Source organism: Nyctibius grandis, chromosome 4 (genome assembly GCF_013368605.1).
Source record: "Nyctibius grandis isolate bNycGra1 chromosome 4, bNycGra1.pri, whole genome shotgun sequence".
Lineage (NCBI taxonomy): Eukaryota > Metazoa > Chordata > Aves > Nyctibiiformes > Nyctibiidae > Nyctibius > Nyctibius grandis.
In genome coordinates, this window is record NC_090661.1 from 57512706 (window position 1) to 57540504 (window position 27799).

General features: G+C 41.5%; 1 protein-coding gene across 1 annotated transcript; it reads left to right on the plus strand.

Annotated features, from left to right (window-relative positions):
* Window positions 1–27799, plus strand: C4H14orf132 (chromosome 4 C14orf132 homolog). The gene is given in 3 exon segments (XM_068397383.1): window positions 1–87; window positions 27517–27558; window positions 27560–27799. Coding segments are annotated over 3 exon segments (369 nt in total).

Below are 27799 nucleotides of genomic sequence, written 5' to 3' on the forward strand. Positions count from 1 at the left end.
ATGATAAAGCTGGAACCTTTCACAACACAGTTGATGGCAGCAACAGCTGGGGTCCTGTTGTACGCAGAAAACAGCTACAGATGGCAGGTAAGAGGAATGAAAACTGAAGCAGCACTACATTCACGCCAAACATCTTGCTTGTTTACGTGCCTGGTATTTCTTTAGCAGTAAGAGCCCAACCCTATTGTATACTGAGCAGTAATGCTCTCTGCAGACTTGATGAGAACTGAGTTTCTGGGTAGCCCAATGGTATTGGGTCCTCAGAATCCATAGGACAGAAAATGTAGACTGGTTATAGCTATTTTTTTTTGTAAGCTTTTTTTTTTTGGCTAATCTAGGCTGTATTTCTCAATTCATTGATGAGCTGCAAACATTGAGGGGGGGACTGTTTTAAATTTTGTTGGGAATGGGATGGATGCTGGCCATTAGGAAGCCAGTTTCACCATTTAACTGTTCCTAACCTTATTCCCATACCAGCCAAAAGCCAAAAAACTCCAAATGATTGGAGTTGCATGGGATTTAGTAAAGCAGCGTGATGCTTTGGTGACCATTGGTACACTATAAGATTAAATCATTGATCAAAGAAAACATTAGAGCATTCAAATGAAGTGCAGTGATGTGGAAAGCAGAGTTAGAACAGCTACTCAAGTAAATTCAGCGTTGACCAGCTCTGTTAGCTTGCTAGGTCTGTCTACTAGGACTCACTTTCCTTGAAGATATTTTCTGTCATGAATTGCATTGTCTGTCTAAGCCAGTAAAGTCCTCTGTCTGTTGTTTTGGCAGGCTTCTTGGTTTGATAAGTGTAGTGTCCTAAACAGGATTAGTGTTAACCCCTTTCACTGTTCACAGGGGTGATGATTTTTAAAGGTGTCTTTTAAAATAGTGATGGCTCTCTGTTGTTTTAAGCACTTTTTTTCAGTGGATACATGCTCAAGTGTGAAAGGAAAGTCCTTGATAATTGGTTGTAAGCTAATGATAGTCATGTCACGCATCGGTGGCTTGATCTACTTCTTGAGCTGGTGGATACATCAGGAGTTGCTCCATTTCCATGGAGTAGCAGCAGGATAAATGCAGTGGAAGCCTTTGGCAAACATGATCCTGACATTGCATATGCAAGGTGTTAGCACTTGGGTAAAAATGGGTCAGAATGCAGTGTGTGAACTCCTTGCTGTCTATTTTGAAGGTGCTGAGTGTCCAGGGTGTGCTCTCCTGTCCCCTCTGGTGCTGCCGTGAGCAATACCTGTCCCTACGTTGAGCACTGAATAGGAGAAAACCCCCCAGCCAGCTGTGACGCCAAGGCCAGGAGCACTGAACACTTACTGAATGTCCGTTCTGCAGCTTTGGAAGGATTACAAGGAGCAGAGGCAACACAGAGTGGAAGATCTCCCCCTTTAAATAGGACCACGCAGCGTGTACAAGGCAGCCAGAACTGATGCTGTTAGCGGTTGTCGCTGCCCACCCTTTCTCTCACTGGCTCGCACACCCACACGATGCTTTCAGATCTGTCTCACAGCACTGGCTGTTTGAAATGACACATACTCTTAGGCTGAATCTTTAGTCTTTCTATTCTGAAAGCTGAATTCCATACTCCTCGTAGCTGCCAGAACCAAAACCTGCCAAGTAGCAGCTAATTAGAAAACCAATGTTACAGTCGCTTCAGAAAAGCTCGATGCCTCTTTGCAGTAGGCTGTGGGATACAGGGTCAATCCTTTGTGTTTTGCAAAGAGATTATCTCCAGTTTGGAAATGTTTTTAAAAAATTTTTTTTTAAAAAAAAGCTTTTCACCTCAGCTGGTTCTGTTTGTTGTAATTTTGCTTGTAAGCCTTTCAAATGTTAGGAAAGGGAGAACAGTCTAGGAATGAGACATGCATGGCTAAAACAAAACCAGACTTCCATCAACTTCCACTGTGGCTTTTTTTTTCTGCCAAAACAACTGCATGAGCATTTGAAAAATGTGGGAAGATGTGCTGAGCCTTGAGATGTGCTGGCTTCTGGGACTGACAAAAGCTGCCAGCCCCACAGAGTTGCTGCATGGAAGTAGAAAGGACAGCCATGTCTCTTTGGCTGATGTATAGTGGTGTCGAGGTGTATATTCAGAGAGAAAAAGTAACAGCCCAACTGATGAGGAAGTAAACATGTTAAAATGTAAAGTTTTAAAGAATTTCTGAGAGTGCAGCTGAACCCAAGGACTTGGAGCAGCTGATCACACTTAAATTCTTTCAGCCCCCAATTAAGTGTAAGCTTAAAGTGTGTGAGTAATCCTCTGAACTACACCCATGTTTAAATGAAGTATAAAAATAAGTGCCTTGATAATCTTCAGTAAGTGGCAAATAATTTTGAGGTATTGTAATAGCTTTTCTTTAAAAAGTGAGCTCCACTTGAAATAAATTAGGTTGCTCCTTTCCTCTCTCTGTCTTCCCCTCCTTGTGAGTTTTTCTGGACTCTTCTCAGGGATTTTCTCCCACCTTTGTCTTGGAAGAAGAACATTTTATACATGCATGCAACTCAGGTCTGCTGTCTTTTTTGGATATCTTCTTTCTGTGTCTCTCATATCCTTCATCTTTACCTTTTGTAAGTTATTTCAGACGCTACAGCTGCACCAGCTCAAGTCCAAACCCCAGAAAGATTTAAGCTTAGATCTGGAAGATGGGAGACAAAGAGTAAATATTTCTTCTGCTCAGGAACAGGAGATGAAAGTGGAACAGAGCAGCAGACTAAAGGGCTACAGTCACTGAAGGTGTAAGTGTAGTAAGAAGAGTGAGTAGTGATAGATGCAGAATCTAAACCCCCAGGAATAGAAATATCACCCCTTCTGCACTGTTTCATGTTTTGGTCACTCTCCAGCTGGAGCAGAGCAGCTTACAACCTCAACTTGGAAAGTTCTGAATTATCTTCTCTAGAGACTGAGCCTGGCAGTCACTTGGGAAGAAGATATTGAAAATGCATTCACAAATACTCCTCTCTTTGTCTGTCCTGTGATACCTTTCCCTCCACAGATCTGGAGGAAAATATGGTTATTAACATTAAGGCATGGCAAATGGTTGTTCTGTAATAGGGTCCGGGCTGTGAAATGGTTCATTCTCCATTGGCCTCTGAGCCATCTGATTGAGCATGCTGTGAAACTGTGCAGATGGGCAAGGCAGTGAAATCCTGCACTGATTTGTTGTCAGGGTGGCAGATGTTTTATTCTCCTGGTGCATTCTCTGGCATTTCTCACAGACATGAAACAGAAGCAGAAGAAATTGAATTGCTGTGCTCTCTCTCCCTTATTCTCTGAGGTAGTTTTGCAACTCATTTCTCCTGTAATCTTATGAAGTGTGAGAAGAGGTTTGCACCTCCTGACTTCTCTTACAACTGTGCTTTACACATTCACAGGTAACCTTCTTTACCTAGCCAGAGGTAATTTTCAGCAGAGGTGGTTTCCATGGTTCATCTCTTGCTTATCGCTTTAGTGTACTTAATACCCTTAATAGTGCTTTAAAGATGAATATTTGGATGACTAAATAAACAGTCCTTCCTCTGAAACATTTGTTTCCCGACCTCTGGTCTGCACAGTACATGGCCAGCAGAAGACGAGAGCATGGAGAAGGCAGAAGACAACATGCTGATGTAAGCTGCTGTCTAGGCTGCCATGATAGCAAGACTCGCCGTTTCTCAAAGCCTTTGGTACCAGCATATGCCACAGGGAATGCTGAAGAAATGAAGGGAAATGGGAGACAGCTCGCAAAGGTGGTTTTGGCCAAACTCTCATGTCTTCCTTGAGCACGCAGCATGGTATGATTTGAACTGGCGTAGAGAATGCTGGCCAGCTCCCGGGAGCCAGCTCATTATTTCTAAAACTGTTGGCTTCGGAAATGGCAAAGCCAACAGTTGCTAAAAATCTTAAATTCAGTTCTAGATGAGAATAAATGGAATTAGGAGAGTCTCTTCTAAAATGAAAGTTGGTCTTGTCTTGCCACCTGATCTTTGCCATTAGAAAACTAATCAGTTTTACACTGTAAGTTTAGCTTTGCCTAAGCAAGAGTATAATTTCATTGGTACAAACAGGCTCAATAATTTTTTAGTGTTAGCTTTTTTATTTAAAAAAGAAATTATTCCAAACCTTGTGTAGCACATAGGCTAAGAAGGTAATTCAGCTGGACTCCACCACATCCATATCTTTTTTTTACAGAAATATATAACATTTAGGGTATGAGTGCATTTTCATACTTACTCTAGAGATCTCTGGAACCCTACAATATATAAGTAGTGGTCGGGCATATACTGTCCATTTTAGTGAGACATGACTGAGACCTTGCATTCAAACATTTTGATCATCTGGTTCCTGCAGGACCATGGCATGACCAGGGAGGACAAGGACTGTAAGTGCAAGCTGCTGCGCATCCGGGCTGAGCCAGCATGGGCATGCACGCTTGGGGTGGCAACCAAAGACAGCACGGCTGTGTCTGTCGCCTATGAGTGGCTCCAGGCTACTGCTGTATTTTAGGGTTGTTGTCCAACGGCTACATACATCAGTGACTTACCGCTTACTTGGTTCAACTTCTAATGTCATCTTCATTCTCATAAACTTAAAAATTTCTTCTGAAGAACGTAAAATTTCACCTGCAAATAAAGGATACAGGGAAGTAGGCAGGACTTCCCTGTGATGCCACAGAGGAGGTAAGGGTCTTAGGGAGAACTGATTCCCAATTTGGTGATTCCTCAGTGGCGAAGCTTAAACTGGCTGTGGGTGGCAGAGACAAAGCAGCAAATCCTTCCTATGTCACGTGTGTGCAGTCAGGTGGCCCAGCAGGTTATGCTCAGAGCATCCCTCGAGTTCCTCTGGATATTGATGAAGTAACAGCTTTAAGCTTACAGCCTTGCCTCTTGGTACTGGATTCATGACTAGCAAGCTCTGAGTTTTGTTTTTTTTTTTTTTAACTACGGTGTCATTTCTTTCAAAATTAATCTAGGAGGTGATCTTACTGAAGTTTGGGAAATTGGGACTGTCAGACTCTGCACCATTTTGGTAAAGCTTGACCAGCTGGCAGGACAGGGTGTGCTCTTCCCCCAAAATAAGCACCGTCTCTCCGAGTGCTGATTTTGACAGAAATGCCAGCATCAGTTTAAGAGTAATACAGCTCATGTATAACTCTTTACCTGAGGATCATTACTATGCTCCTGTCAGTCGTAGTAGCCATCCTGTTCACCACCTGTCTGGCAGGAGGAGCAGAGCGGTGACAACAGAGGAGATCCTGCATCCGTCACACCTGTTTACATCTTCTCAGCCACTGATGTGAGAATAAACGAACATGGTATTCATGCTGTTGCATGGTTAGCAATCTATTTTTAAAACCAGTCACTAGAAAAATGCCAAGTAAAATAGCTCTGTCAGCATTTTCTGTGTGGTTTGCAACCTGTTGCTTGACCTGAGGGTTTCCCTCTGCTTCTGTTAATTTAATATAGGAGTTAAGGTAAAGGCCACACCCTTACCCAGTGAAAGCCCATGTTTCTCTTCTGAGTGAAGTTGTACCAAGATGGGATGTGGCTCTCCAAATGCAGAAACGTACTGTTTGTTGTCCACTGCTGCCATTTTATTCCCTGATTTTTATTGCTCCCTCTGCAGCGATGAGTAACTATCTCACATGTAGGCCAGTGATATTTACTGTAAGAAAGGCTGAGTGAATTCATAGTTGAGTGAGTATTTAAAGAAACAACAATTAGAGATTGCTTTTCTGTTTTGTTTGAAAACACTGAGGGTGAAAAAAAATGAAAATACAAACATTTTCCCTTTGATAGCCGAGAAACAAATGCTCGAGCTCATATCTTCCAGCATTGCATCCCCAGAAATGTGGGCATGAAAATGGTTGTATTTAGTCCCTAAATCTTTATTAAAGTCAAACAGCGGCTGACAGTAGACCATTTGTAAACAAAGCAATAAGTTGGGAAAGTTGACAGAATTAAAATTTGTGGTCTGTTTTGGGGGCTGAAGGGGGACAATCCTAGATAAACAGAAGGAGGGCGAGCCCCTGATAACCCACGCGGACACGGTATTTGGGGACATGGATGTTGTGCTCTGGCTTTCCTTCTGTCTCTGCTTTCCTCCTCAGAGCTGCAGAGGGGACCACACAGAACAAGCATCTCGTGGCAGGAGCTGTATTTTTGGCTTGAGATGAGAGCAATCACCCCTTGAGCACAGCAGATTGGTTACACGGTCTGATCATTGGTAATCGCCCCTTAGCAGCTGGCTCTTGGAGATGTACTCCAGTACGGTGGCTGCTACAAAGGGGTTTTGTTACCAGGCTGACCTGCAGTCAGTGTTCCTAACCAGCACCTACTGGTTAGGATCTCAGCTATCGGTATGTTTCAAAGTACGCAGAAAACAGCATGTGTGTGCTTATAAACTCAGCCCATGGTGAGTGCTAGTACATGGATGGTGTTTTCAGGGATCTGACCTTAGAGCTGCGGTGAAACACCTTACAGTTCTTTGTTTCCTCTCATTTCGGGAGGCTTCATCCCTGCTGCTGCTGCTTTTCCTTAACACGCTGATGCAGCCTTGCACCTCATTTCTGAGTGTTAGCAGCAAGTGGCATTGCTCGAGTGTCTCTGCCACCATTTGGCCCCTCCTTTGCCATGGCTCTGCGTGATAGTACTGTTCCTTTCCTGCCCACCTCCTCAGCTAGTACCAAATAAGTTGGCGCTTGTCTCTTAGAACTGCTAAGGGATGTATTTATTCAGTAATTTAAAAGTATCATCCTACATAGGATCCTGTACGTGGATGTAGTACCTCCTGATGTCGTTCCCACTGGTTCATCAGTATCAGAGCTCTGCATTTCCCTGGAAGAACCAAACTGTAGTTTCCAAAATGTATCAGTCTGCATGTTTGGGCTTTTTTTTTCTCCCACTTACATTTTTCCTCTTGTTTTTCTAAATAATCATAAAGCAGACTCGCTTTTGTGAGTTCAGGGATTGCTGGAATCAGTGCTTCAAGCAGCACAACTCCTATTCATCTTTCAAATGTGCTACCATTTTTGCTATAGGAGCATTTATTTCATACGCAATCTGGGCTACATTTATTTTTGTATGTCCAAATTCATCTGTGGACTGTGGACTGTGCTGCCCAAACCCAGCACTGGATATATGTTGTGGGAACCATCAGCAAATCCCTGACTCCTCCAGAACTGAGTTTTTGGGGGTTTTGGGTTTTTTTTTTAATCTATTTCACAGAAGCAACTAGATAGAAGTTCTAGAATCTGTTCTTGGTAAATGTTACAAATTTGCAAAGAGACAGTTTGATGGGAACAATTGCTGTTAAAAGGCAGGAGGCAAAACAGCGGTAAGGGCATATGCGTATTCACATCATGTAAACCTGATGCCTACCAGTGGGAGCCCACACACGCTTTCCTCCCTGCCCGGGAAAGCCCCACAATGACAGGATGCCACCTGCCCTTATTGCTGCTAAAGGATAGGGTTAGCCCTGGCTGTCTCACCAGTGTGCAGGAGCAGACTCCCCTGGTTCATGTGTTCCTGGTAGAGTGGTGGCCCCTGAGCGCTGAGGAGCATGTGGGGAAGGAGGCATGGGTGGAGGGTAGCACTGCTCTTCTGCTCTCCATCTGCCACTGTCCACCAGGACGGCTGCCCTCGTCTGCCAGAGCGGAAGAAGGACCTTTATCTGAAGAGCAAAAGGGGAGCACAGGAGAAAGGGTGTTTGCAATACAGTCGCTCCCACTTCTTGTTCAAGGGACTCCTCAGGTCCACATCTCTGTGCGTGCGTACTGAGCGCTCGGTGCTGCGGGCAGCTGTAAAGCATCAACGGGAACAAACACCCGCCTTGCCTGCGTGGTGTGCGTACGTCCAAGGGAGAACAATGCACGTCTTAAAACTGGCACGTGCTGAAGACATATAGTAGAGTTGAAAAAGAATACACAGGGATCACGCGCAGATGTAAATCCTCTTGCTATTGCTGTCTGCCAGGCGGTGTCGGGGATACTTTGTGGATAGCTGCTTCTGCTGCGGAGTAGGCAGTGTGGATGCAGTGCCCACAAACTGCTCAGCAGCAGTGGAGTCTGTAAGTAAAAGGCAAATTAGCCTGGTACAGACCTGTGGAAGGAAAGATACAAGCTGGGGAAATAACAAGTGACTGATGAGCGCTCTGCTCTTCAACTGGATGCAGAGCAAACTGGGAGTGTTATGAAGATTTGGAAACTTGAAATAATTAACCAAAGAAACAAGCTATTGTCTTTTTCTTAGACTCTGGCCTTTCCCTTATCTGTCTCAATTAGTTTCCTGCTTTCAAATGAGGACCATTTATATCATAAATAAACCCTCGTGCCAGCCATCTCATTCATCATTCTGTATTTCCTTTCAAAATCTCATCTCCTAATTCCAGCTGGCCTACAATGACCTCTTCCATTATCCACCTTTTAGATTTCAGGGATGCCTTTTCCCATATATCGCCTCAGCCTTGTATGTAGTTTCTCAGATACAGTAAAGCCACTTTATTGTTTTTTCCCAGAATACATTCTGAAAACCATCCTTTTTTTTAAAGTCGGCAAAATGCTGGGCAGTGGCTGGACTGCTGTTGCCTGTAGCCTTGTAGTTGTTGTATCTCATTGCCGTCTTTGCCCGTCTCCCATTCCTTTACTCTTAGGTTTCGATCAAGACCTTTTTATTTATTTTCATAGTTTCTGTGGTATCCTTATATTTAATTAGAATTATTAGTCTCTAGAGTCAGAGTAATAAAATGAAACATTTTCACATCACAGGTATTGGAATATTCAGCCCACTGAACACCACTTTGAAGGAATTTTATCTTTTTCTCCACATTTGAGGAGAAAACTAGTGTAACTATATTCCCATACATGCATCCATATAAGTTTGAAAGCTGTTGGCCTGCCAGTGATCCTCCCAAAATGTGTTCCGTAGTCATTGGCTGTTTATTGTCCTGCTACTGCGTGTCAGGTAGCTGTACCCTTTTCTTCTAAACAATGACTTGGGTTACACAGGAGCCTAGTACCATCCTGGGTGCATCTTATCTTAGCCAGCCCTCTTCAATGTCCTTCAAATTAGAGGTAAAGCCAAATAAATAAAGAACAATCTATAAAAAAAAGGAGATTAATTAGTTTAAATAACTATGTGGGATACCCAGAGAACAACTCTGAAAGCTTCTAACAGCAGTGGTAAATCCTGTTAGTCCTTCAGTTCTAACGTTCTCACCTCAGCAGCAATGCGAAGGAGCTCTCCAGTCAGTGAAGCTGACAGAAAAGAGTAATTGCTTTGGGGATATCCCTCTTTGTGCAAACTTTCTTTCACTGAAGCAGTCTTGAGTTCAAATGCTTCTTCGTTCAATTGTCAGGCAGCTCTCATGAGCACCCAAGTCAGCCCCACTGAGTAGGGAAGGGTGGTGTGTTTTGCATCTGTTCTCAACTGTCTGCCAGTATCTACCTTCTCTTCTGCCAGTGCGGCACTTTTTGTAACTGAGAAAAAAAACAATCTCGTGCTATTGGCATGTGCATCTGTTTTCAGATTGGGATTTCAGAAGTGTGCATTTAGGGACAGGTTTTATGCATCGGTTTGTTACAAAGACTCCTTTCATGTTTTTAGTTGTTGTTTAGATTTTTCACAGTGTCACTGAAATGACAGTTGTCTTCATACATGTATGTCAAGGTGGCATAAAGATTTTTTTTCCCCTTTTCATGCCATCTCTAAACAAACGATAATTGTTTGTAGCTTTTCTGCACCTCCTCACTCCACTCCATCTTTTAAATCAAGCCCTGTGAGCAGCAGGTTCAAGTTAACCAGTGGGAGTTTGCAGTTGGCTAGGTGAAAGCTGAGGCTGTCTGGCATGTTTTCAACAAATGTACCGGTTCTGAGGACAGGAATTGCATGTCTGTGCTAGCTCCGTGTCTTTGGAGAGGGTAGAAAAACCTCATGTGTGGGATATGAACGAGGGTGTCTAAAAAGAGGTAGCTATTGCCTTGAACTGAAGTCAGCACTTCTGTGTTACATGTCAGATATGCTTGGAGTGGTTTGGGTCCGGTTAGCGTTGGTCTGGTTTAGATCAATTTCTTTTCACTTTCAGTATCTTTATGGCAAAAAGAGGCAGACGTAATTAATCTGAAATCATGATATAAAATAGCAGTTAATTTTTTATTAAAAATACATTTAATCTTGCTGGTAGCTTCTTTTCCTTCATACCTTTTTTTCACTTGACAGAACAAGATGGCCAGCAGATGTAAAGGATATCACCTGGAAGAAACTTTCTTAAATGTGCCTCTCATGCTTATTCATTTCTGAGCTGTGAAGATTAGTGCATCAGTGTTGCATAATTCAAGCATTTACATTTATACTATGATACAATGCAGCATCATTAAGGTCATAGACCTCCTGCTTTGACATGACAAGTATCCTTTCCTTATCTTATTCAGCACTTTGTGTAAAAATGTTTGATTTTTCACTGGGAAATGTTGTTAATAACAACTGAAGCATTTATCTTAGCAACATCACGTCTCTAAATCAACAAAAGATAACAGTAACCTTTGAGAAAGTAGAGTACATCAATATCCCTATAATTCACTCCACCAATGTAAAAATTTTTGTGTGCAAAATATCTTGTTTGCATTTCTGCAAAGGAAAGGAACATGTCGTAATCTAAATTATGGGCTTTAATGAAGGCCTAAAATGAAAATAATACGGATCAGATAATATTTTAAGGCTGTCAACTTATGTGATATTAGGTATGTCTGCTGGTCTTCACCGCTTGATCATAAGGCTGTTTGCTCTGGCACAAGTCTTTTGGGGAACGGCCGTTTTCTTCTTCCTTTAGCTTAAGCCCAAGAGAAGACAATGGTGCAAAGAACTGACATGAGGCAACCTTTTGCAATAAGGACCTTTCTCCTGCCGTAGCCCATACATGGTGTTTTCTGAAGAGAAGAATGAGCACACCCTTGTATTTTAGCTTCTTGGTGAAAAGTGTTCAATACCAGCTTTTGGCTGATCTGCAAGAAAAAAATCTATAGGATTTATTCTTCTAATGGAAGTAGGAGAACAGCTTGCTGGGTTTTGAGTTTGTTCAGTGTTTTGAAGCCACTGTTTCATTAGGACTGGTGAAACAAGCTATAGACAAGAATGATTAAAAATTAACATCAGAATATCACTAGTCCATTATGGATCAAGACAGCTTTGGAGCTAGAGGTGAGCTGAACACTGGTAATCCTTCAGAGATTCATCAGCTGATCATGTGGTGGGCACTGAACAAGTGCAGAAAACCCTGAAGAGCTTACAGTCAAAGCAGACAAAATACAGCAAGAAGGAACTTAACATATGACTCAGAGGGAAGGATTAAGGTCCATAAAGAAAATTAGTTCCACTTTTCCTTTTTTTCCTGCTTCATTGTGCAAATAATCAGATTTGTAACACAGATCTTGTTGTGACACAAATCCTGAATGGCTGGTTTTGCTGCTGTTCTCTGCATGTGAGCAGATTCTTGCTCAAAGCCCGTCTTGTTTGGAGCCTTCATAGGCCAAGATCAATTGGCAGCTGGGGCTTGGTTCCAAGTAATAGATAAAGATTTTCTTGACACAAGATGTACTGTACTTTTCATTGAAAGGTGCCAGTTCATTCTGAAGGCAGACGTGACCCAATGATATTTCCTCAGTAATGAGTGCTGTACTCTAATACTTTCTAGAAACTTTTCTTCTCCCTTTTTTTCTTTTTCTCCGTCAGGTCAGCAAGACTTGGATGAATTGTTAATGTTCCTTCTGTTTTTTTTTTCTTATGGTACAACTGTAAGGAGCTTGAAACAGAAAGGATGGGTATTGATCAGATTTACAGGTAGGGGTATCTATGGTCAAGGGGTGCTGGTGGTATTTTTGAAGCAGAACCTCAGCTTTTCTGTAGCTCCTCAAACGGCGAGCACTTTCCCTTTGTGGAAACGCAAGTGGTGCCTGCACAGTGGGACTGTGGAGGGAAATGGGTCCTAATGGAAGGAGAGAAGTGGAAGCTAACTCTTCTGCTATGGCTTGGGCAAGCTAGTGAACAGTCCTGTCTCTGAGGCTAGCATGCAAACATCAGGCTCTACTTTCACCTTGGAGATGGTGGCACTGGTTTTGTCCTATCAGTGCTGGGGGTAATTTAGTGCCTTGTGGGAAGGAAAATGCTGCTGTGGGCACAGCTGGGATACACAGCCTGGGATCTCTACTTGGAATTTGAAGAACATGTAACATCAGTGGCGACCCTTATGTGTATGTATTAGTCCCTTTTTTCACATTGAGGCTCTGTCTGCCCCCAGAAGTGAGGGTGAGGGGCAGAAGGTTTTATTTCTGTTTCCTCTTCCTTCCCTCCTTAAGCTGTAAGAACAAGAAGCTGCTCTTCATAAAACTGGATGAAACAAGGTCCATGACAGCAGTGCTGCATAATGCCAGACTCGAGCTCCATTTTGATGTGTTCTGATCTGAGCTGGGAAGACCCAAGCTTGAGAAACATGACCTTGGACTAAGGAATGAGTATTCATTTCCCATCTCATTCTTTCTAGACCTTGCAGCACAAAGTTAAAGCTAACCAAGGCCCATTGTAAAATCGTATGGGGCTCATATCTGAAGTAATGAGAAAGACTCTCTTAAATTTCTTGGGAGGAGGTTTACTCTGGGCCAGTGTGCAGTACATGGGGCATATATGACTTCCCAACAGATTGCCTTCCTCTGCACATATTTGTGATGTACCTCTTCCTTCTGTCCCCCTGCCTATCTGTGTCTGTCTTCTCATACTGCTACCTCCTGTTATCCTTTCAGCGGTATGAGATGATCCAGAAACCCAGACCAGATAGTGAAGAGGAGGAGCACACTGTGGCTTCCCAAGCCACAGTCAGGAGCACTGTTTCTTTTACATGCAGAAGCTGTAACATGCACCAGCATGGTCTGAAGATTGTTCCTCATCCTGAAACTGTGTGGCATAGTCTGGTTCTCTGATGTCCATTACAGTATCTGAATATCCCTGTTGGACGAAGCAGGGTGTTGGATTTTGTGAATATTCTTTAGCTGTGTCTTGTCAGTTTTGCCTGCAAGCATATAAACCCTGCAGCCCTCTGAAATCAGTGACATGACTGTGTATGACAGTCATTAGTGGGTGAAACAGAAACCTGTCTGTGAACATCTGTTTTGAGGGAGCCAAATATAATTAGCGTTTAACCATGCTGCATTTGCTCTTTTATTTACTGGGACCCATTCCTCCTTCTTAGGGATCGCAGTCACATTTCTTGCGGTCCTTCTGAGTTTGACTTACTGCTTTTTGTCATTGTGTGTGTGTGTTTCTGGTAAGTGCATTTTGTATCACAAGCTGGGTCAAACAGGTTTGTTCAGAGGTTCACAGGATAATGAAACTCTACCTTCTTAAATGTCTTCAAGATTTCCCCAAGAGGCATCCTTTCTGGTTTCAGGTTGTTCTGAATGGGCAGACTCTACACTGCTGTGTTTTCTAACATAAATGAGGTGAAAACATGACAGGTGTGATTTTCCGTTTATACATGCCCCAATCTGATATTATATTATTGCAGTAAATGTAAGTATAAAATAACGCGAAGAGGAGAGCTGGGTTCACTGAATCCACTGGTTTGGTTTTCTCATGCATGTAGCAGGCATGGATATGCCATGCATAGGTAAAGGGTATCTGAGAGCGGTTGGTTGCTTACACTGTATTAGCTCTTGGTATAAAGAACCATTGGTGATTGCAATTACTAGTTACAGTCATAAATTAAATACACTGTAGTCAAAGTGCCCAGGCAAGACTGGGACCTCACTGTGGCAGGCTCTGTGTAAACTAAAAACTAAGCAAAACCACAGTGGAGCTCAACCATTCTGCCAAAAACCCCTGAATTTTTATGAAGAAGTGAGAACAACAACAACAACAAAAAAAAGACATAAAAGAAGCACAGAGGAATGTAAGTTTCTGAAGGTACTGACTCGGGCAATAGCAAGGATGCAAATAAGAGTTTCTTGATGAGCGCCAGCCTTCTTGCCCATAACGCCCAGTATGTCTCAAACTATTCTTTTCCAGTTGGGTGGCTGTCTATGGTCTTTAGTATTTGTGCTTTGAAGCCAGTAGAGATTTTCCACTGGCTTCTACAAGCCCTCTAGATTGCACTGTAATGGAACGTGGTTTGGAATTGGCCTGAAACCATGTCGTACTCATCTCTTAAATCTGGTTTGTTTGTTTCACTGACTTAACTTGAATTCATACCAGCAATCTGGAAATAAAAGGTTCAAGGGAGATTTGAAAGTTTCCCACAGAAGCCAAGCCTGGAAGATTTTTTAAATATTTTGTAATTTCCCACTTCTCTAGGTCACTTGTTCCCAAACTGAGCTGGAGCTTATTCTTATGAGGCTGATGGTGAATCTCTAAGCTGGGCATCACTGTACTGCATCAATGTCCTCTTGCATCAATGTACTACATTTTATCAGTTATATTTCCATGATTCTGTTTGGGCAACAGGATGGATTAAATGTGTGTTTATTCTGTAATCGATTCTATGTACTTGACAATAAATAATGTCTTTCCTTAGCTTAGAGGAACTTAGAGTAATGGTAAACCACAGATGAAAGGAATTATGTTCTCCCTTAAGGATGTAATGCAGAGATCGATTTTGTACAGTCTCTCTAGTCAGGGAGTGCATTGTGATAATATGGCATGGTTTCCAATTTGTTTTCAAGGGAGAACTGGGTCAGGTATTGAATGTTCTAGGAGGAAAGCACTCAGAGCAGCGTCCGTGCTTTTACAGAGTGCAAAGATCTTAGGCCTTGGAGAAACTTTGCATAAAAGGTTGTCTTGAGTTCAGGCCTACCAATAGATATATAGAAAACATTGTTTTATTTGGGAATGTTTTAAACTTTCTAACTTGACCTCATTTTAACTTGGGTGAACACGGTCATCTGTTTATTATGGTCATTTATTTGTTATCTGATGTTGCTTTTATCCCTTGGACTATGCTTTCAGCATACAATCACGCATATTACAAAAGGACTCATGATTTGCTGGGCACTTTCAAAATGACAAAATGCAGAATTGCTTTAAAGAAATGAGAATTTATTTTGAAAAATCCTTCCCTTTTTCTTTGCCATTCCTTGTGGTATTAATTTATTGATTCAGTTATCTGTAAGATGGGTCTGTACAGATAATTTTAGATGTATGTGTGTCTGCTACTTTTTTACTGTAACTCTAAAGCCTTTAATGTAATAATGAGAGTAGGAAATAAGTTCTTATCAGCACCTAACAAGGTAAAAGTTTCTTGTATAAACGTGCAAATGAGCCGTGTGTGCACTCCCTCAAGATTAAGTACTTACATTGCATACTTAGATATTGCCAAAGGAGAACGATAGGCGTCTTCCCAAGGGAGATCTTGATGTCTAGTTTAAATACTAAATTTGCCTCCTTTTGACTGGGTAGTGAGTTTGAGAACGTTTTTAAGGAGACTGCTTCTGAGAGTGCAAACCAGATGGAGTGAACCTCTCTTTGTGTTTTTTTGCTGATGGCTTTAATTTTTTTCTTGGGGCAACTGTTGCAATCATTTTTCTTTGTGACTATTTTCCTGAGCTCTCAGTACTTTGTTGTGTTATCGATTTATTCATGCAAGACATAGAATGGTGGTGTAGGATGCATGTCTCTTGGAGATATTTTTGCAATGGAGATCTTCAATCCAGCATTTCAAAATATAGGAGATTAAAGATGAGAGGGATGCTTGCATTGTTAAAAGTACTAGATATTTGCTCTGCTGTTACTGAAAGACTCCCATGCTGCTTATTAATAATGCTGTGTTGGATTTTTGACAAGTGATGCTCAGCTTGAAAAAGGCTTAAGCTGCAATTCTGAAGACTTCAGCGTGGCTGGGGTAAGTCCCTCTGTGGGTGGATGGATAGCTGTCAGGCTGCTGGGGTGAGAGAGAACCCTCTTTCTCCCCAGGAAGCAACAACGTCCAGAATGTTTTAGGGTTAGCTCCGATCAAATTTTCTTTGCCTGTTACCTTCCTTTAAGAGGTCTTCCTTATTAGGCCATCCATCACAGTTCAAAGGCTGTACTAAATGGTGCAAGGATATCCCAAACCTCCATTTTTAACTGAGCTGCACCTGTATCAGAACCAGTGGCTCCTCGGTGAGAATCTTTGTGATCTCTCCAATTTTTACATCCTTCATAATTTAGATCAGTGAGTTCATTATCTGAGTATATAAGCCTTGGACTGAAGAACCCAGACAGCTCTTCAGTTGTGTTGGGAACTGCACTGCCATGCATGTGCTAAGGTCTCCCGTAGCTGAGAGTGTTACGCTTCTCCCAGGCATTGTTTTGCAACTCTTTTTGTAGGACTTGTACTAAGGGCTTAAAAACCCACAGTTTTGGATTTTGATGCAGTCCTCTTACCTAATATTTTAGCTTACTTTTGCGTTCCAGTAGTTGAAGTTTATTCTCAATCTTAGATTGCTTTTTATCAGGTGGATTGTTTTAAAATTGCATCTGTAGGTGCAAGATACCACCACAAAATTGTGCATGTGGTCATGTATGTGCATGTGCAAGTGAGCATCACTCTAAGGTTATGTGGGTCTACTTGTCTTCCTTCAGTCTGAACCTTGTCTCTTAAACAGCCAAGGTCTCCCTTAGCTGTTTTGTTGCTTTGACCATCTGAAGTTCAGAGGGCTCTGAACTTCGGGTTTGCAGAAGAGTCTGTGTATTTACTTTGGCTGGCACGCTGTGGTGAAACCCTGCTTGACCTGGAGCCCAGCCCATTTTCTGATTACTTTTCAACACCCTTTACATGAAAGACTTCAACTGGTATGCTGTTCTGGTGGTGGTGATTTCTTCTGTACCTGAACTGTGTCAGACTCAGGGACAGCTGTCAAGCTCAGGGATAGTAACATTTCTCTCCTGTTTATGTACTTTCAAAACATCACTGCAAACACCCTAAGATCCTAAGACACCAGGGGAGTGCGAACTTGCATCTTCTATAAGGCATGGGAGGCCACCAAATTGTTCCTTCCCTCTGAACTGTTCCAGCTCTCCAGGCCAGTAGTGATTCCATAGTTCAGATTCCACTAAATAAAATGGGGGGAAAATGCAAATACAATACATTTTGACTTTATTTTCTTTGTTCCCTGCTCAGCCTTCTGTAACACAAGAATAACTGAACAAGCTTTTACAGAAATCACTTCTGGGTAGGAAAAAATTCATTCCTGAGGAAAACTGTTACATATTCATGTCTTTAATTATCCTATGCTGCCTCACCAACTGCAAGAGTTCAAAACACAAATACCAAATTGCAAATAGAAGTGTAATAAATTATACATTGATTTGTGCCTGTCCTGCGCATATGTCAGCCACTGAGGAGTGCTATTTTGCCTGCAAATATATAGACACGCTTATCCAGAAAGAAAGAATCAATATATAATTTATTATAGTTTTCTGTAATGTGCTTGGAACTGTTTGAACAATCTTAAACATAAGCACACAAACACAGATGGCTTGACTGCTCTGTTTTTGTTTGGCATGATAAAGATGTCATCAGCTGCTGTCTAGTTCAGCTGCGCTTAATCATCCCTTGATGGTCTTAGGACATGAGCAACATCTAGGTTGTGAGAATCTGGGTTTGTCAGAACTTATGGAATATTTGGCTCTGATGATGGCTGTTCTCACACTTTGATGAAGGTTGCTACCCCCACAAAAGAGCCAGTGAAATGTCCCATATGGGTGCTCCTCTTTTACTTCAAAGCAAAGTGATCCAGACTTATTATAAGCCATTTGTGAAATGTGTTCATGCTATGCCTGCTGACTTTGCACCAAAGTGGATGAGAAACACATTACTCCTCTTCCTCTGGCTCTGCTGTGGGATTAGTAAATCCTGGAAGACGGTTGAAATAGTTGCCTGATGGCACTGTGTTTTTAAGCACTCAAGATTTACACGTCATCGAGCTTTTAGTCCCTTCATGATATTCAACAAATAGTTATGTTGGAAGAAACTTTTCTCAGCACAGTGAATACTACTTTTCAAATACTAGAAATTAGGAAATACTCAACATTTTTTCACCTTCTAATTTTTATTCTCTTGTGTATTGTGTGGTTAGCTCACTCATGAGACAAAAATGCAGGAGAATAGGATTAATTTTTCAGCAAATTCTGTGTTTTCTTCTTCAGTTATAAACCACTGCTGAAGCATTACAGAATAAGTTGAGGGGAATGTGCAGTCTATAGGTTGTTCAAGTCATAAGTTGAGCCTGATATGCCTGATGGGATCAAGACGTATGGCAATCTGCCAGATGTTGGTGTTCTATCAAGTGAAGTGTATGCAGTGAGGATAACATTTGGCAGTCTTCCTTTCTTCCTAGAAGCTGCTCTGTATGCTCTACTTGACCTTCATGCTGGCCGCTACACTTAGTCTCCAGACATGAAGAGGGCTAACACTGTGTCAGCTTTTTCTCCTTTTTTTTTTGTCCAGCTCAACTGAAACACATTGTTTTTGTTGACTCTCAGGCTTGTTGTGTGTCTTGGACTAGGTTTCAAGTAAGCAAGCAAAAATGTTTTTCAAAGTAGCCTTAACTAAGATGTGAAAGATATGTCTCAAATATTCTGTCAGCATACCTCAGCCATCCCCGCTTTTTTGTTTTTGAAAATGTAATGCAACATGAGAATGAAAGGGAAAGAAAAAAATAAATAGGAAAAAAAAGTTGGACGAAAATGATGTATAGCCAAAATAAAATTGCATATGTCATTACCAGTTTTCTCTCTTCTCTGTTTTTTCAGGGAGTCTGATACCATATGTAAACTTAAGGAAAATAATCATTATGGAATAAGTTGAGACTATTAAATTGTTTTAATTTTCCTTCTGAGTCTTTCTATTGGATGCCTGCAAGTATTTTCCCTGGGAGAATTAATCTCTGGAAGTCATCATAGAATATTTTTTTCCCAGTGGGTTTGTATTATGATGGGGGGACTGACCTAACTCTTATGTTACCATATTTGAAGATAGGTTCCAGGTGGCTATCTCAAAGGTGCTGAAAATGAGACATTTATATCATATCATTAGGTACAGCAGAGCTGCAATGGTAGCAATTACTTATCCCAATAGGCAAATGTATCCCAATTTGTCTTTGTAGTACAACCATCACTGTGTAAAATACATCAGATGTATAGTTTGAAAGCTTTTGAGTCTGCATAGAATACTAAGTAATTTCTCTGATGAAATAGAACTAAGCTATATTATGCCTGTTAGTGTGGTTTAGTTAAACCTCAGCCAATTAATTTTTCATGGGCTGTGTAGCAGCGATTGGAGCTAGCATGCAAGGTTTTTTTATTTCTACTGGGTTTTGCTTTGAACAGTGGTCAGCATATGCAACATAGAGGAATTTGTATGTAATTATTTTTTCTCTAGAAGAATAAGATGATGTCCAAAATGTTGCATCCTTCTAGGTCTAGCCCCTAACACCTGCTCCTTGAAATTATTTCAGTGTTTGTGAGAAGCATCTCGGTTACTGAATACTGAAGGATACAGTGATTTACAAAGTCACTGCTTTTGCCCATGCCTGAAGTCTAGTGATTTAAAGAATTTTTCATCTGGAACTAGTTCTAGTTTTGAAATTGTGTCATTGCTTCCGTTACTGTGAATGGCTGCCAATTCCCATCCTTTCTCCCCCGCAACAGCCTAAGCATCTTGTTAGACGAAGGGAGAGGGAGCAGAAGGAAAAACAAAAGAATATGGAGGTCAGCCCCTTTCTCTGATACCAAGATAGCTTAGCCACAACAGTAAATTAATAATGAGCCATCAACATTTTGTCAGAGATGAACATGGCTGCAGAGATCACGGTGGAGGGAGGGCTTGTGCAGCCCTTTTTCACTTTGAGAAATGGGATTAGGCTTTGTTCATTTTTTTCCTATAAACCCACTCTTGAGCTCTGCTCTGTGGTTTTCCACTTACACCTCAGCATTTGACTTTTCTGTTTATGGTGGGAATGCCTTTTCCTCTTGCAGGTACGAAGTGTCATTACAACCAGGTTGTGTTACTCTTCTTTTCCTCTTTATCCTCTGGCGCATGGAGAGCCACTTACTCTGTGTGTGAGAAAGACTGAAACTTCTACTGGTACCATGTACCTGTGTGCTTGCTTCCAGTGATGTCACCTTGTGTCTTTAGAGCAAAGCTGTCCCTTGAGACATTAAAACATTATGCCCTAGGCAGTGTTCCTTTCTTTTCCCCCACATTGTTCTTTTTTTTTTTTTTTTTTTTTTTTTGTAATAGAGGAACTTGACACCAGAAAGGAATTTCCAGCCAGGTAAATCCAGTAGTTTGGCTTTGAAGTTACCAGTGCCAAAAATATCAGAATGTTGTGCAAGAAACCCTCCAATAGGTGGGATGATCAGCACCACTTTCTTCTCACATATGATTAAAGAGTTTAAACTCAGAAGCTTAGCATTTGAAGCCCTTCCAGAATCATGTTCAATATTAAACTGATACAGCTCTGCAGGTTGCTCTTATCTCTAAAGGTATTCCTGTTCTCTCTGAGTTTCCCAGTATGACTACACATGGTGTGAAAAGGTCCTATGTTTTGCAGTTTGGAAACTGTAAACAGATTTTAATAGCTCTTACTTGTCATAACACCAGTGGTTAGTTTTATAGCCTCGTACTGATTTTTTCCATATTGATAAATACTCACCTTTCTGGTTGTATTTTTTCTTATATGTGCATGTCCTCCTGGAAGCATGAAAGTTATAACTGTGTGTAAATGGATCCAGGCATCTTCTGCTTCCCCAGCATGGTGTCCACAATAGGATGCTAGCCTCAGTTGTGTTAGTTATGTGGAAGGTCAGCTAGTGCTGCTGCTTGAATGGTTGTTCCTGGCACATCCAGATAGTTTAAAGCACGTCTGCTTGATTGCCCTGTGTGCTTTTATGGTGTTCACCACCCCCTCCAATTTAGAGTATACAGATTCACAATTTAAATGATATGTGACTTAGATTTACATCTTCTTCGTACAGGTTGTTTGCATTTCTGCTCAACACTGACAAAGCCTGCTCTTTTCCTTGACACAGCATTGCTGGCGTTGGCTGGAAAGAGACGAGGAATTCTTGGGAGCAGGAATAGGAAGAGAAAATCCTCCTCTGCTTCCATTTGAGAGTTGTCAGCAATAAAAAGGCTTTTGTTTGTTCTAAGTCTTCCACACTTGGAAGATGAAATCCCACAGCAGTTGATTGAGAATAATAGTTTAAAAGCAGTAGGGTTCTTTGAAATAATAAAAGCTATTTCAAGGAAGCACTAGGCAGATGTTAATTGTGGTAATGGAATCACAGCATGTGTATCATTAGGGTATCTTGGATGCTACCTATGCAGAATATGAAAGTGAAAAAATCAGGGTGAAAACACTTAAGCCTTCATGCCAGTTATTTACACTGTTTCTTGCAGCTGATTCAGCAGAATAGCTTTCCACATAGAGGTGCTCCAGCCTGCACAAGGCATGGGCTCATATAAGGCACTTGAGAGGTAGCTGTGCTTAGGGACAAAGATCTAGCTGAGCTTGGTTCCCTATGGGAATACCTTAGTTAAGGGAAAACAGTTTCTACAGCCAAGAGCAAACTCAGAATTGAAGTGTCTACTGCAGCATCTTGGAACATCTTGGAACATCTTTGGATGTTCCTTCCTGAATATCTAGACACCTATTGGTCAAGGCTCTTAGTGTCGTTCGACAGCAAGGATGAAACTCACACCTCTGGCATTTGAGATACTGATGATAAGGGACGACTCTGAACAGTGATCTCATCCAAAAGGACAAAGACATTATATCTAGCCTAGCGCAAATTGGGAAGGCAGTGGAGGAAGTAATGCACAGGTCCTAGGAATATCACGAATTGGAAGAAAAGCAGAGATTGATAGAATTGAGAGGTTTTAACAAGATTAAAAATAACAGGTGAAATCCTGATGCTTCCAAATTAGAGTGAAAATTTTCCTTTGCCACTGCTAGGGTGAGCATTTTGACAACCGTATTTTGAAAATAAGCAGCTGTTTTTCCTAAGCTTGTCAGCCTGACACTGTGATTTCAGGGTGAAGCAGGGATCTGTATTAATTAAAATGAGAATTTGAAGTTAACTGCATAAAGCATTTGCATGGATCCTCCCCCTTCAGAATTAGACCTGTTTAATTAAATTAAAGAGGATTGCCTTAGGTGCCCTTTAATTTTGGTTGTGTGAAGGTTTAATGCATTTAAACTAATCCACTTGCACTGAACCTGGAATAAGTGTCCTGATTGTCACTGTGTACCCAGTCTTCGCATTGTAAGTAGTAGGGTGATATTCTGGCAAATGGCGGACAGAATAGCTTGGTTCTCTGGATATTACTGGTAAATAGTAACCAGGATGTCTTCATTTAACTAATAGTGCATGCTTTAGTTGAGGACAATATATATATGCATGTTTCTGTGAGACACAAGAGAATTAGTGTAAGCAGAATATTGGTCATGTGGGGTGTCTCTTCAGTGCAAAATGCTTATTTAAAAAGAGCTTAAGAATGAAAATGTGGTTATGATGCTTTTGCGAACCTGTTTATTGCTGCCATCTCTAGCAACTGCGTTAGATTGATTTGTGATTGAAGCTAGAAGGTTTTCAGACAAAAATATGCACTGCAGTGATCACACGCTGCCAGGGCAGAAGGAAATAATTTCACTTCATGTATTCAGAATATGCCATCATGTGAAAATATGCTATCTAAAATTTAACCAAAAAGAAACACTGAAAAATTACATATTCTGAAGTAACAACAAGGATTTTACAGAACACCACCTGAGCTGGGGTGACATTTCACCTCTCAGTGTGCCATTCCCAGAGCGGTGTGGTGAGGCCAGGGCCAAGATACAGCACATCTGTTAAAGCCGCTGCTGAGGTTTCCTAATTTCTGGAAAATGGCTACTAGAAGATTCAGCTATACTTTCAAATCTCTATGCCATGCCTGGGTTCCCAATAAGGTAGCAGGAACTAAGTGTGACACTTCTCTAGCTGACTATGAAAAAATGACAGACACCTGATTCTCCAAGAAACAAAGCAATGTTATTGCTAAGTGATGGATTTTATGTGATGCTACTTAAGAAAGCTATCATTTTTAGACTGTCAGTGACTGGTACCTGACGTGTTGTTTTTCCTTCATGTGAATCATTTTGGTTATAAAATAGGATTTTTCTGCTAACTGGAAAGTGTATCACTTAACTGTTCAAGCGCCTTGTTCTCCTCCTCATGACCCTAAAGCATCCTTTTGGATGTCAATAGGAGGCATTCAGCACAGTGGGTGTTCTCATTACCACTTGAAATTTTGCTCTTTGGTTTTCCACCTGTTGCTATTTAATGATTTGAATTCTTTCCTCGCTAGTCCCAGAAGCCATTGAGCAAGCAACGTACTATTAGCGCTACTTAATATCGACATAGTCACTAGGAAAAGAGTTTAATTTCCAAACAGTGCCACAGCACTCCCCCCTCGCCATCTGCTCCTGCTGTGTCCCTCACTGTCGCGTTCCCCAGTTAACCCTTTGCTCTGGCCTCCTTGCCCAGTGGTCTTGAGGAGGGTGGCACAGGCTCTGCACAGTTTTGCCTGAACTATAAAAACCCTCTGAGGCTAAAACAGACTGCAGGTCACTGTAATGGCAGTGACATGGATGAAGTTTTTGACTGATATAATTTGGTACATATTTGCTTTGTAGAGGCATGGACAGACAAACAGAGCAAGCACAGAAAGCACTACAGGCTTTCTATCCTTAGCTTACCGTTTTTCACAGGCACTTCACAACTCCCATTAGTGTCGGATCTGATATCTCACACCCTTTAATGTAATATCTCAAATAAGACTACAGAGGGAAGATACTGTAGCTTTTGGGAGAACAAAGACATCAAGACTGAGGATGAGATTCATCTCACTGAAGTTAATCTACCAAAAAGATGGATTGCCAGTTGATACTAATAAACCATGCTTCCCTCTCTCCAGTGGAGAGGCGGACATGTCTCCCAAGGATGATTTACGTGACTCTAATCACTGGGCAACCCTTACTGTTAAGTGGCAGTAAGAGGCCAGACTAAGAAAGATGCTCAGCTTTAGATGAGCTCAGGTGGAGGCTGGCCAAATTCATGGCAGCAAAATTCTTTGCGAGTTATTAAATCCATAGCAATAGCATCTGACTTACTGAAAACAGTTGGAGGCTTTGAGTTGTTAAGGGGTAGTATCAGACATGCTCGTCCTGTTGTGCTCTTACTCTTTCCTAAGCATCTATTTATGGCCACTGCTGGAGCTAACACACAAGGGAGATAGACTTTCTGTCTGACACCGTATGGCCATTCCTGTGCTCTTATCTGAGGCCATTTTAGCAGTGAGAAGAAAGGGGACATGCATTTAGTAAGAGATGATTTCTGCAAATGGGAAATTGGCAGTAAGGTTTATTTCCAGATCTGCAGTGAAGTGCTACTGACCTACAAACAGAAAAACTGGAAGTCAATTTTACAGAAAGAGCCTGTGCCAGGTGCTGAATGTCAGTGCTTTATATCAGGTCACCGCAAGCCTTTTGGAGGTTCAGATGAGCTGTTTCACCATGTGTTCCCCTCAGATGGTGCAGACAGCTTGTATGAGCCTTAGACGGTACGAGGAGATTCAGATCTGACATCATGTGCAGTGTGGTGTGTAGCAGTGCTGCTACATGAATGCTCCCTGCCGCTGTGACAGCACCAGGTGGACTAAAGGGTGGAAGCTTGTCTCTTCAAATAACTCACTGAGGGCACAGAACGTATGGCCCAAAAACCAGGTATCACGCACCAAAACAGGGATCGTGACCTCCCACCGTCTTGGGCACACACATATGTGTACCTCTGTATTTTGGATGGTTGTCCCAGTTCAAAGATTTTGCAGAACTGGCCATCCTAAACGCTGATAGCCTTAAAATGGTTTGCTAAGGAGGCAAGCACCTCAGACTGAGCATTTTGCTGCCAGTATGATAAAAGTATGCCCATCATTTACTGTGAAGATCTTTAACGAGTGTCTCTATAGCTGTTAAATGGCAGCATCCCTGCATAAATACACTTATGTTTGAAGTCAGAATTGCCTTTTATGGCAATCTACATAACAAGACATCCCAATTAAATTGAGCAATGTTTTCCTTATCGAATCCCAAGACAAAAAAGGCTAGTGGAATTGGATTCAAAATATCAAGCTGGACTTGTTGTGAAATGGAAGCTTTTGCTCTCTTTAAAACACACTCTGCATTGAAACTAGCAGCAAAGATCTTTGATGCAGGGAGAATGTATCAACTTGACTTTTGCAATTTCACTGTTTGGTGTTCTTGCAAACTGCTTTTGTCTAATCATATTTGATCTCAAAGATAATTTTATTTAATGTGGATTAGGTAGTATGACATATCCATTGTGGTCCGTCATCATTCTCTGTTTCATTTTGAATGTGACATGATATTTTCTAGTACAGATGAAATCTGTTCAGCAGTCAGCTTTGAAAGAGAGTCCATCTTTTCTAGCTCTGTAAAATGTTATGGATAGCAAGCAAAAAAAAGTTGCTTTATTCTCAAACTTCTCAAATTCTTCACTCTAGTTTGTAGATTACTGTGGAGAGGAGAGGTGGTTTATCCTCAAATCCTGTCCTGTTTAGCAGCCTCCATAGCAGAGCTGCACACAGCCAGGAGGGTTGCAGTTTGGTACCAAAGGGAGAGGTTACTCAGAGAGTCAAAATGTGATGTGGGAGCTGAAGAACAGGGTTTTAAAAGAGATTGATTTTTCAGTCCAGTGAGTATTGGGCTCGGTAATTTAGAGCTGATGGTATAGCAGCCTTCTGTGATGTGGCTGAACAAAGACAAGGCTGGTTGCTCTGTTATTCATAGGCTGTGGTGACTTCAACAGTACTGTTGAAGTTATAATAGTACTACTACTAGTGTAACAGCAGGAAGGATTTTTATTTTCTTGTTACAGAGCCAGAGGGTTTCAGCTGTAGAAGAAAGCCCTGTTGAGAAAGGTGAAGAATAATAATGCCAAAATCCCAAAAGCACTTACAAGTAGGGTGTAAAACAGGAGATTTTAATTGCTTCTAAAGGTTGGAAGGTGACAGCAGCAGCATGGAAACCACTGTGGGAGAGGAAAGGTTGGTTGGTGTTGCAGAAAGGGTGTTTCTTAAGGAGAACGTTCCCAGACATTTTTCAGCTTTCCTTAAAGCAATGGAGTTGTACCAGATCTGAAAGGAGAGTGTAGGTAGGATGCACTGATGTCTAGGTTTTACTCATTGCTCAAGATCCAACCACTCATCAGCACAAGGATACAATTTTCCCCTTCTGATCAGGCTGGCAGAGACATTTGGTCATATGGCTCTGCGTTTTTTTTCCCCAGTAAAGCCATGGGTTTTGTTTACCTACCTACTACAATCCTCCAGGAGTTTTAGTTACTGAGTACTGCAGAGGCTTGGGGCCTTACGATACCCACACTGTTCATGCTCTTCCTGCAGTACGTGACAGTTGCAGTTCCTGAGGCTGCTGAGCAGATCTTGGGCTTTTTACAGGATATTCAGAAGTGTGTGTCCTGAGCACATAGGTATATGAAGTAGATGTTCTGCAGCTTTTTCTGAAACAGGGTCCTCTGCTCGCATGAGACTGTGGAGCCTGCATTTGTTGAGCCAGGGGACACACTTCCAGATCTGTGTTCCCAAACATACAAGGGATAAGGATGGAAGAAAAACGCTTTTGCGTGAACTTTTTTTAGTAGTAGATGGTCTAAGTACAATTGGAATCTGTATAGGACAAGGTTAAATGATTCCTTTTTTCTTTAACTTTTCCATATACTTGTATTGAATAACTACTGTCTTACTGAGAACTTATCCTGGTACTGCTGGGAAATCCACTAAGAGCACCAAAGAAAGTTTGTCTTTCCCAGTAGGAAAAGTCTGGGGTGAGAGAAGTGTTGGAAATCTGCCACTTCATTAGTATGGAGCCTTTCAAAATCTAATTTGAAGTTTTCCATTGTATAGATTTATAAATCCTGAATCATTACAATGGTGTGTTTTGCAAGTAAGTCAGTGCACTGAGTACATTCCACCTGGTTTACAATAAACTTTTGCAATTCATATGTTTTTGCATGATCTCTATGTAAAGCAAGGGTTCACTTCCAAGTGATACATAAAAGGAGAACAAATTCTCTGCATCACATCCTCACTGTGCCTGCTTGATGCCTTATGGTGGTATGATACCATTGCTGGTAGTCACAAAACAATCATGTTCCTGTAAACTTACATTTTAATATGTGAGTGATTTGTGGATAGCTGTATCTCTTCTTTCTGAACGCATATAATTACTTGGGTTGACTTGAAGCCTACATGCTAGCTCTTCTGTATATTCCATGTAATACACATAGGTTTTCTGCAACAATATTGATTCTAACAGAAATGGAAGAAATAGAGTAAAGTATGTGTCTGTGGTATTCCTGGCAGGTTAACACCACGTAGGTGAAACCTCAGTAATTTTGCAGGTTTGCTAGTGGTTACTCTTTTGTGGTGACTTTGAGACAAAGCAAATACAGATACTGACCTTCAATCTGATTTTGCCATTATCTTTCTTCACAGCTTCCTGTTATGGGAGGAGCCTTTATGGACTCACCCAACGAGGACTTTAGTACAGAGTACTCCTTGTTTAACTCATCAGCCAATGTCCATGCAGCTTCTTCCATGCAGAATCCACCAGAAGAGTCATCCCGTTCTTCAAATGATGCCATATTGTTATGGATTGCAATAATAGCAACAATTGGAAATATAGTGGTTGTGGGAGTGGTGTATGCCTTCACCTTCTAG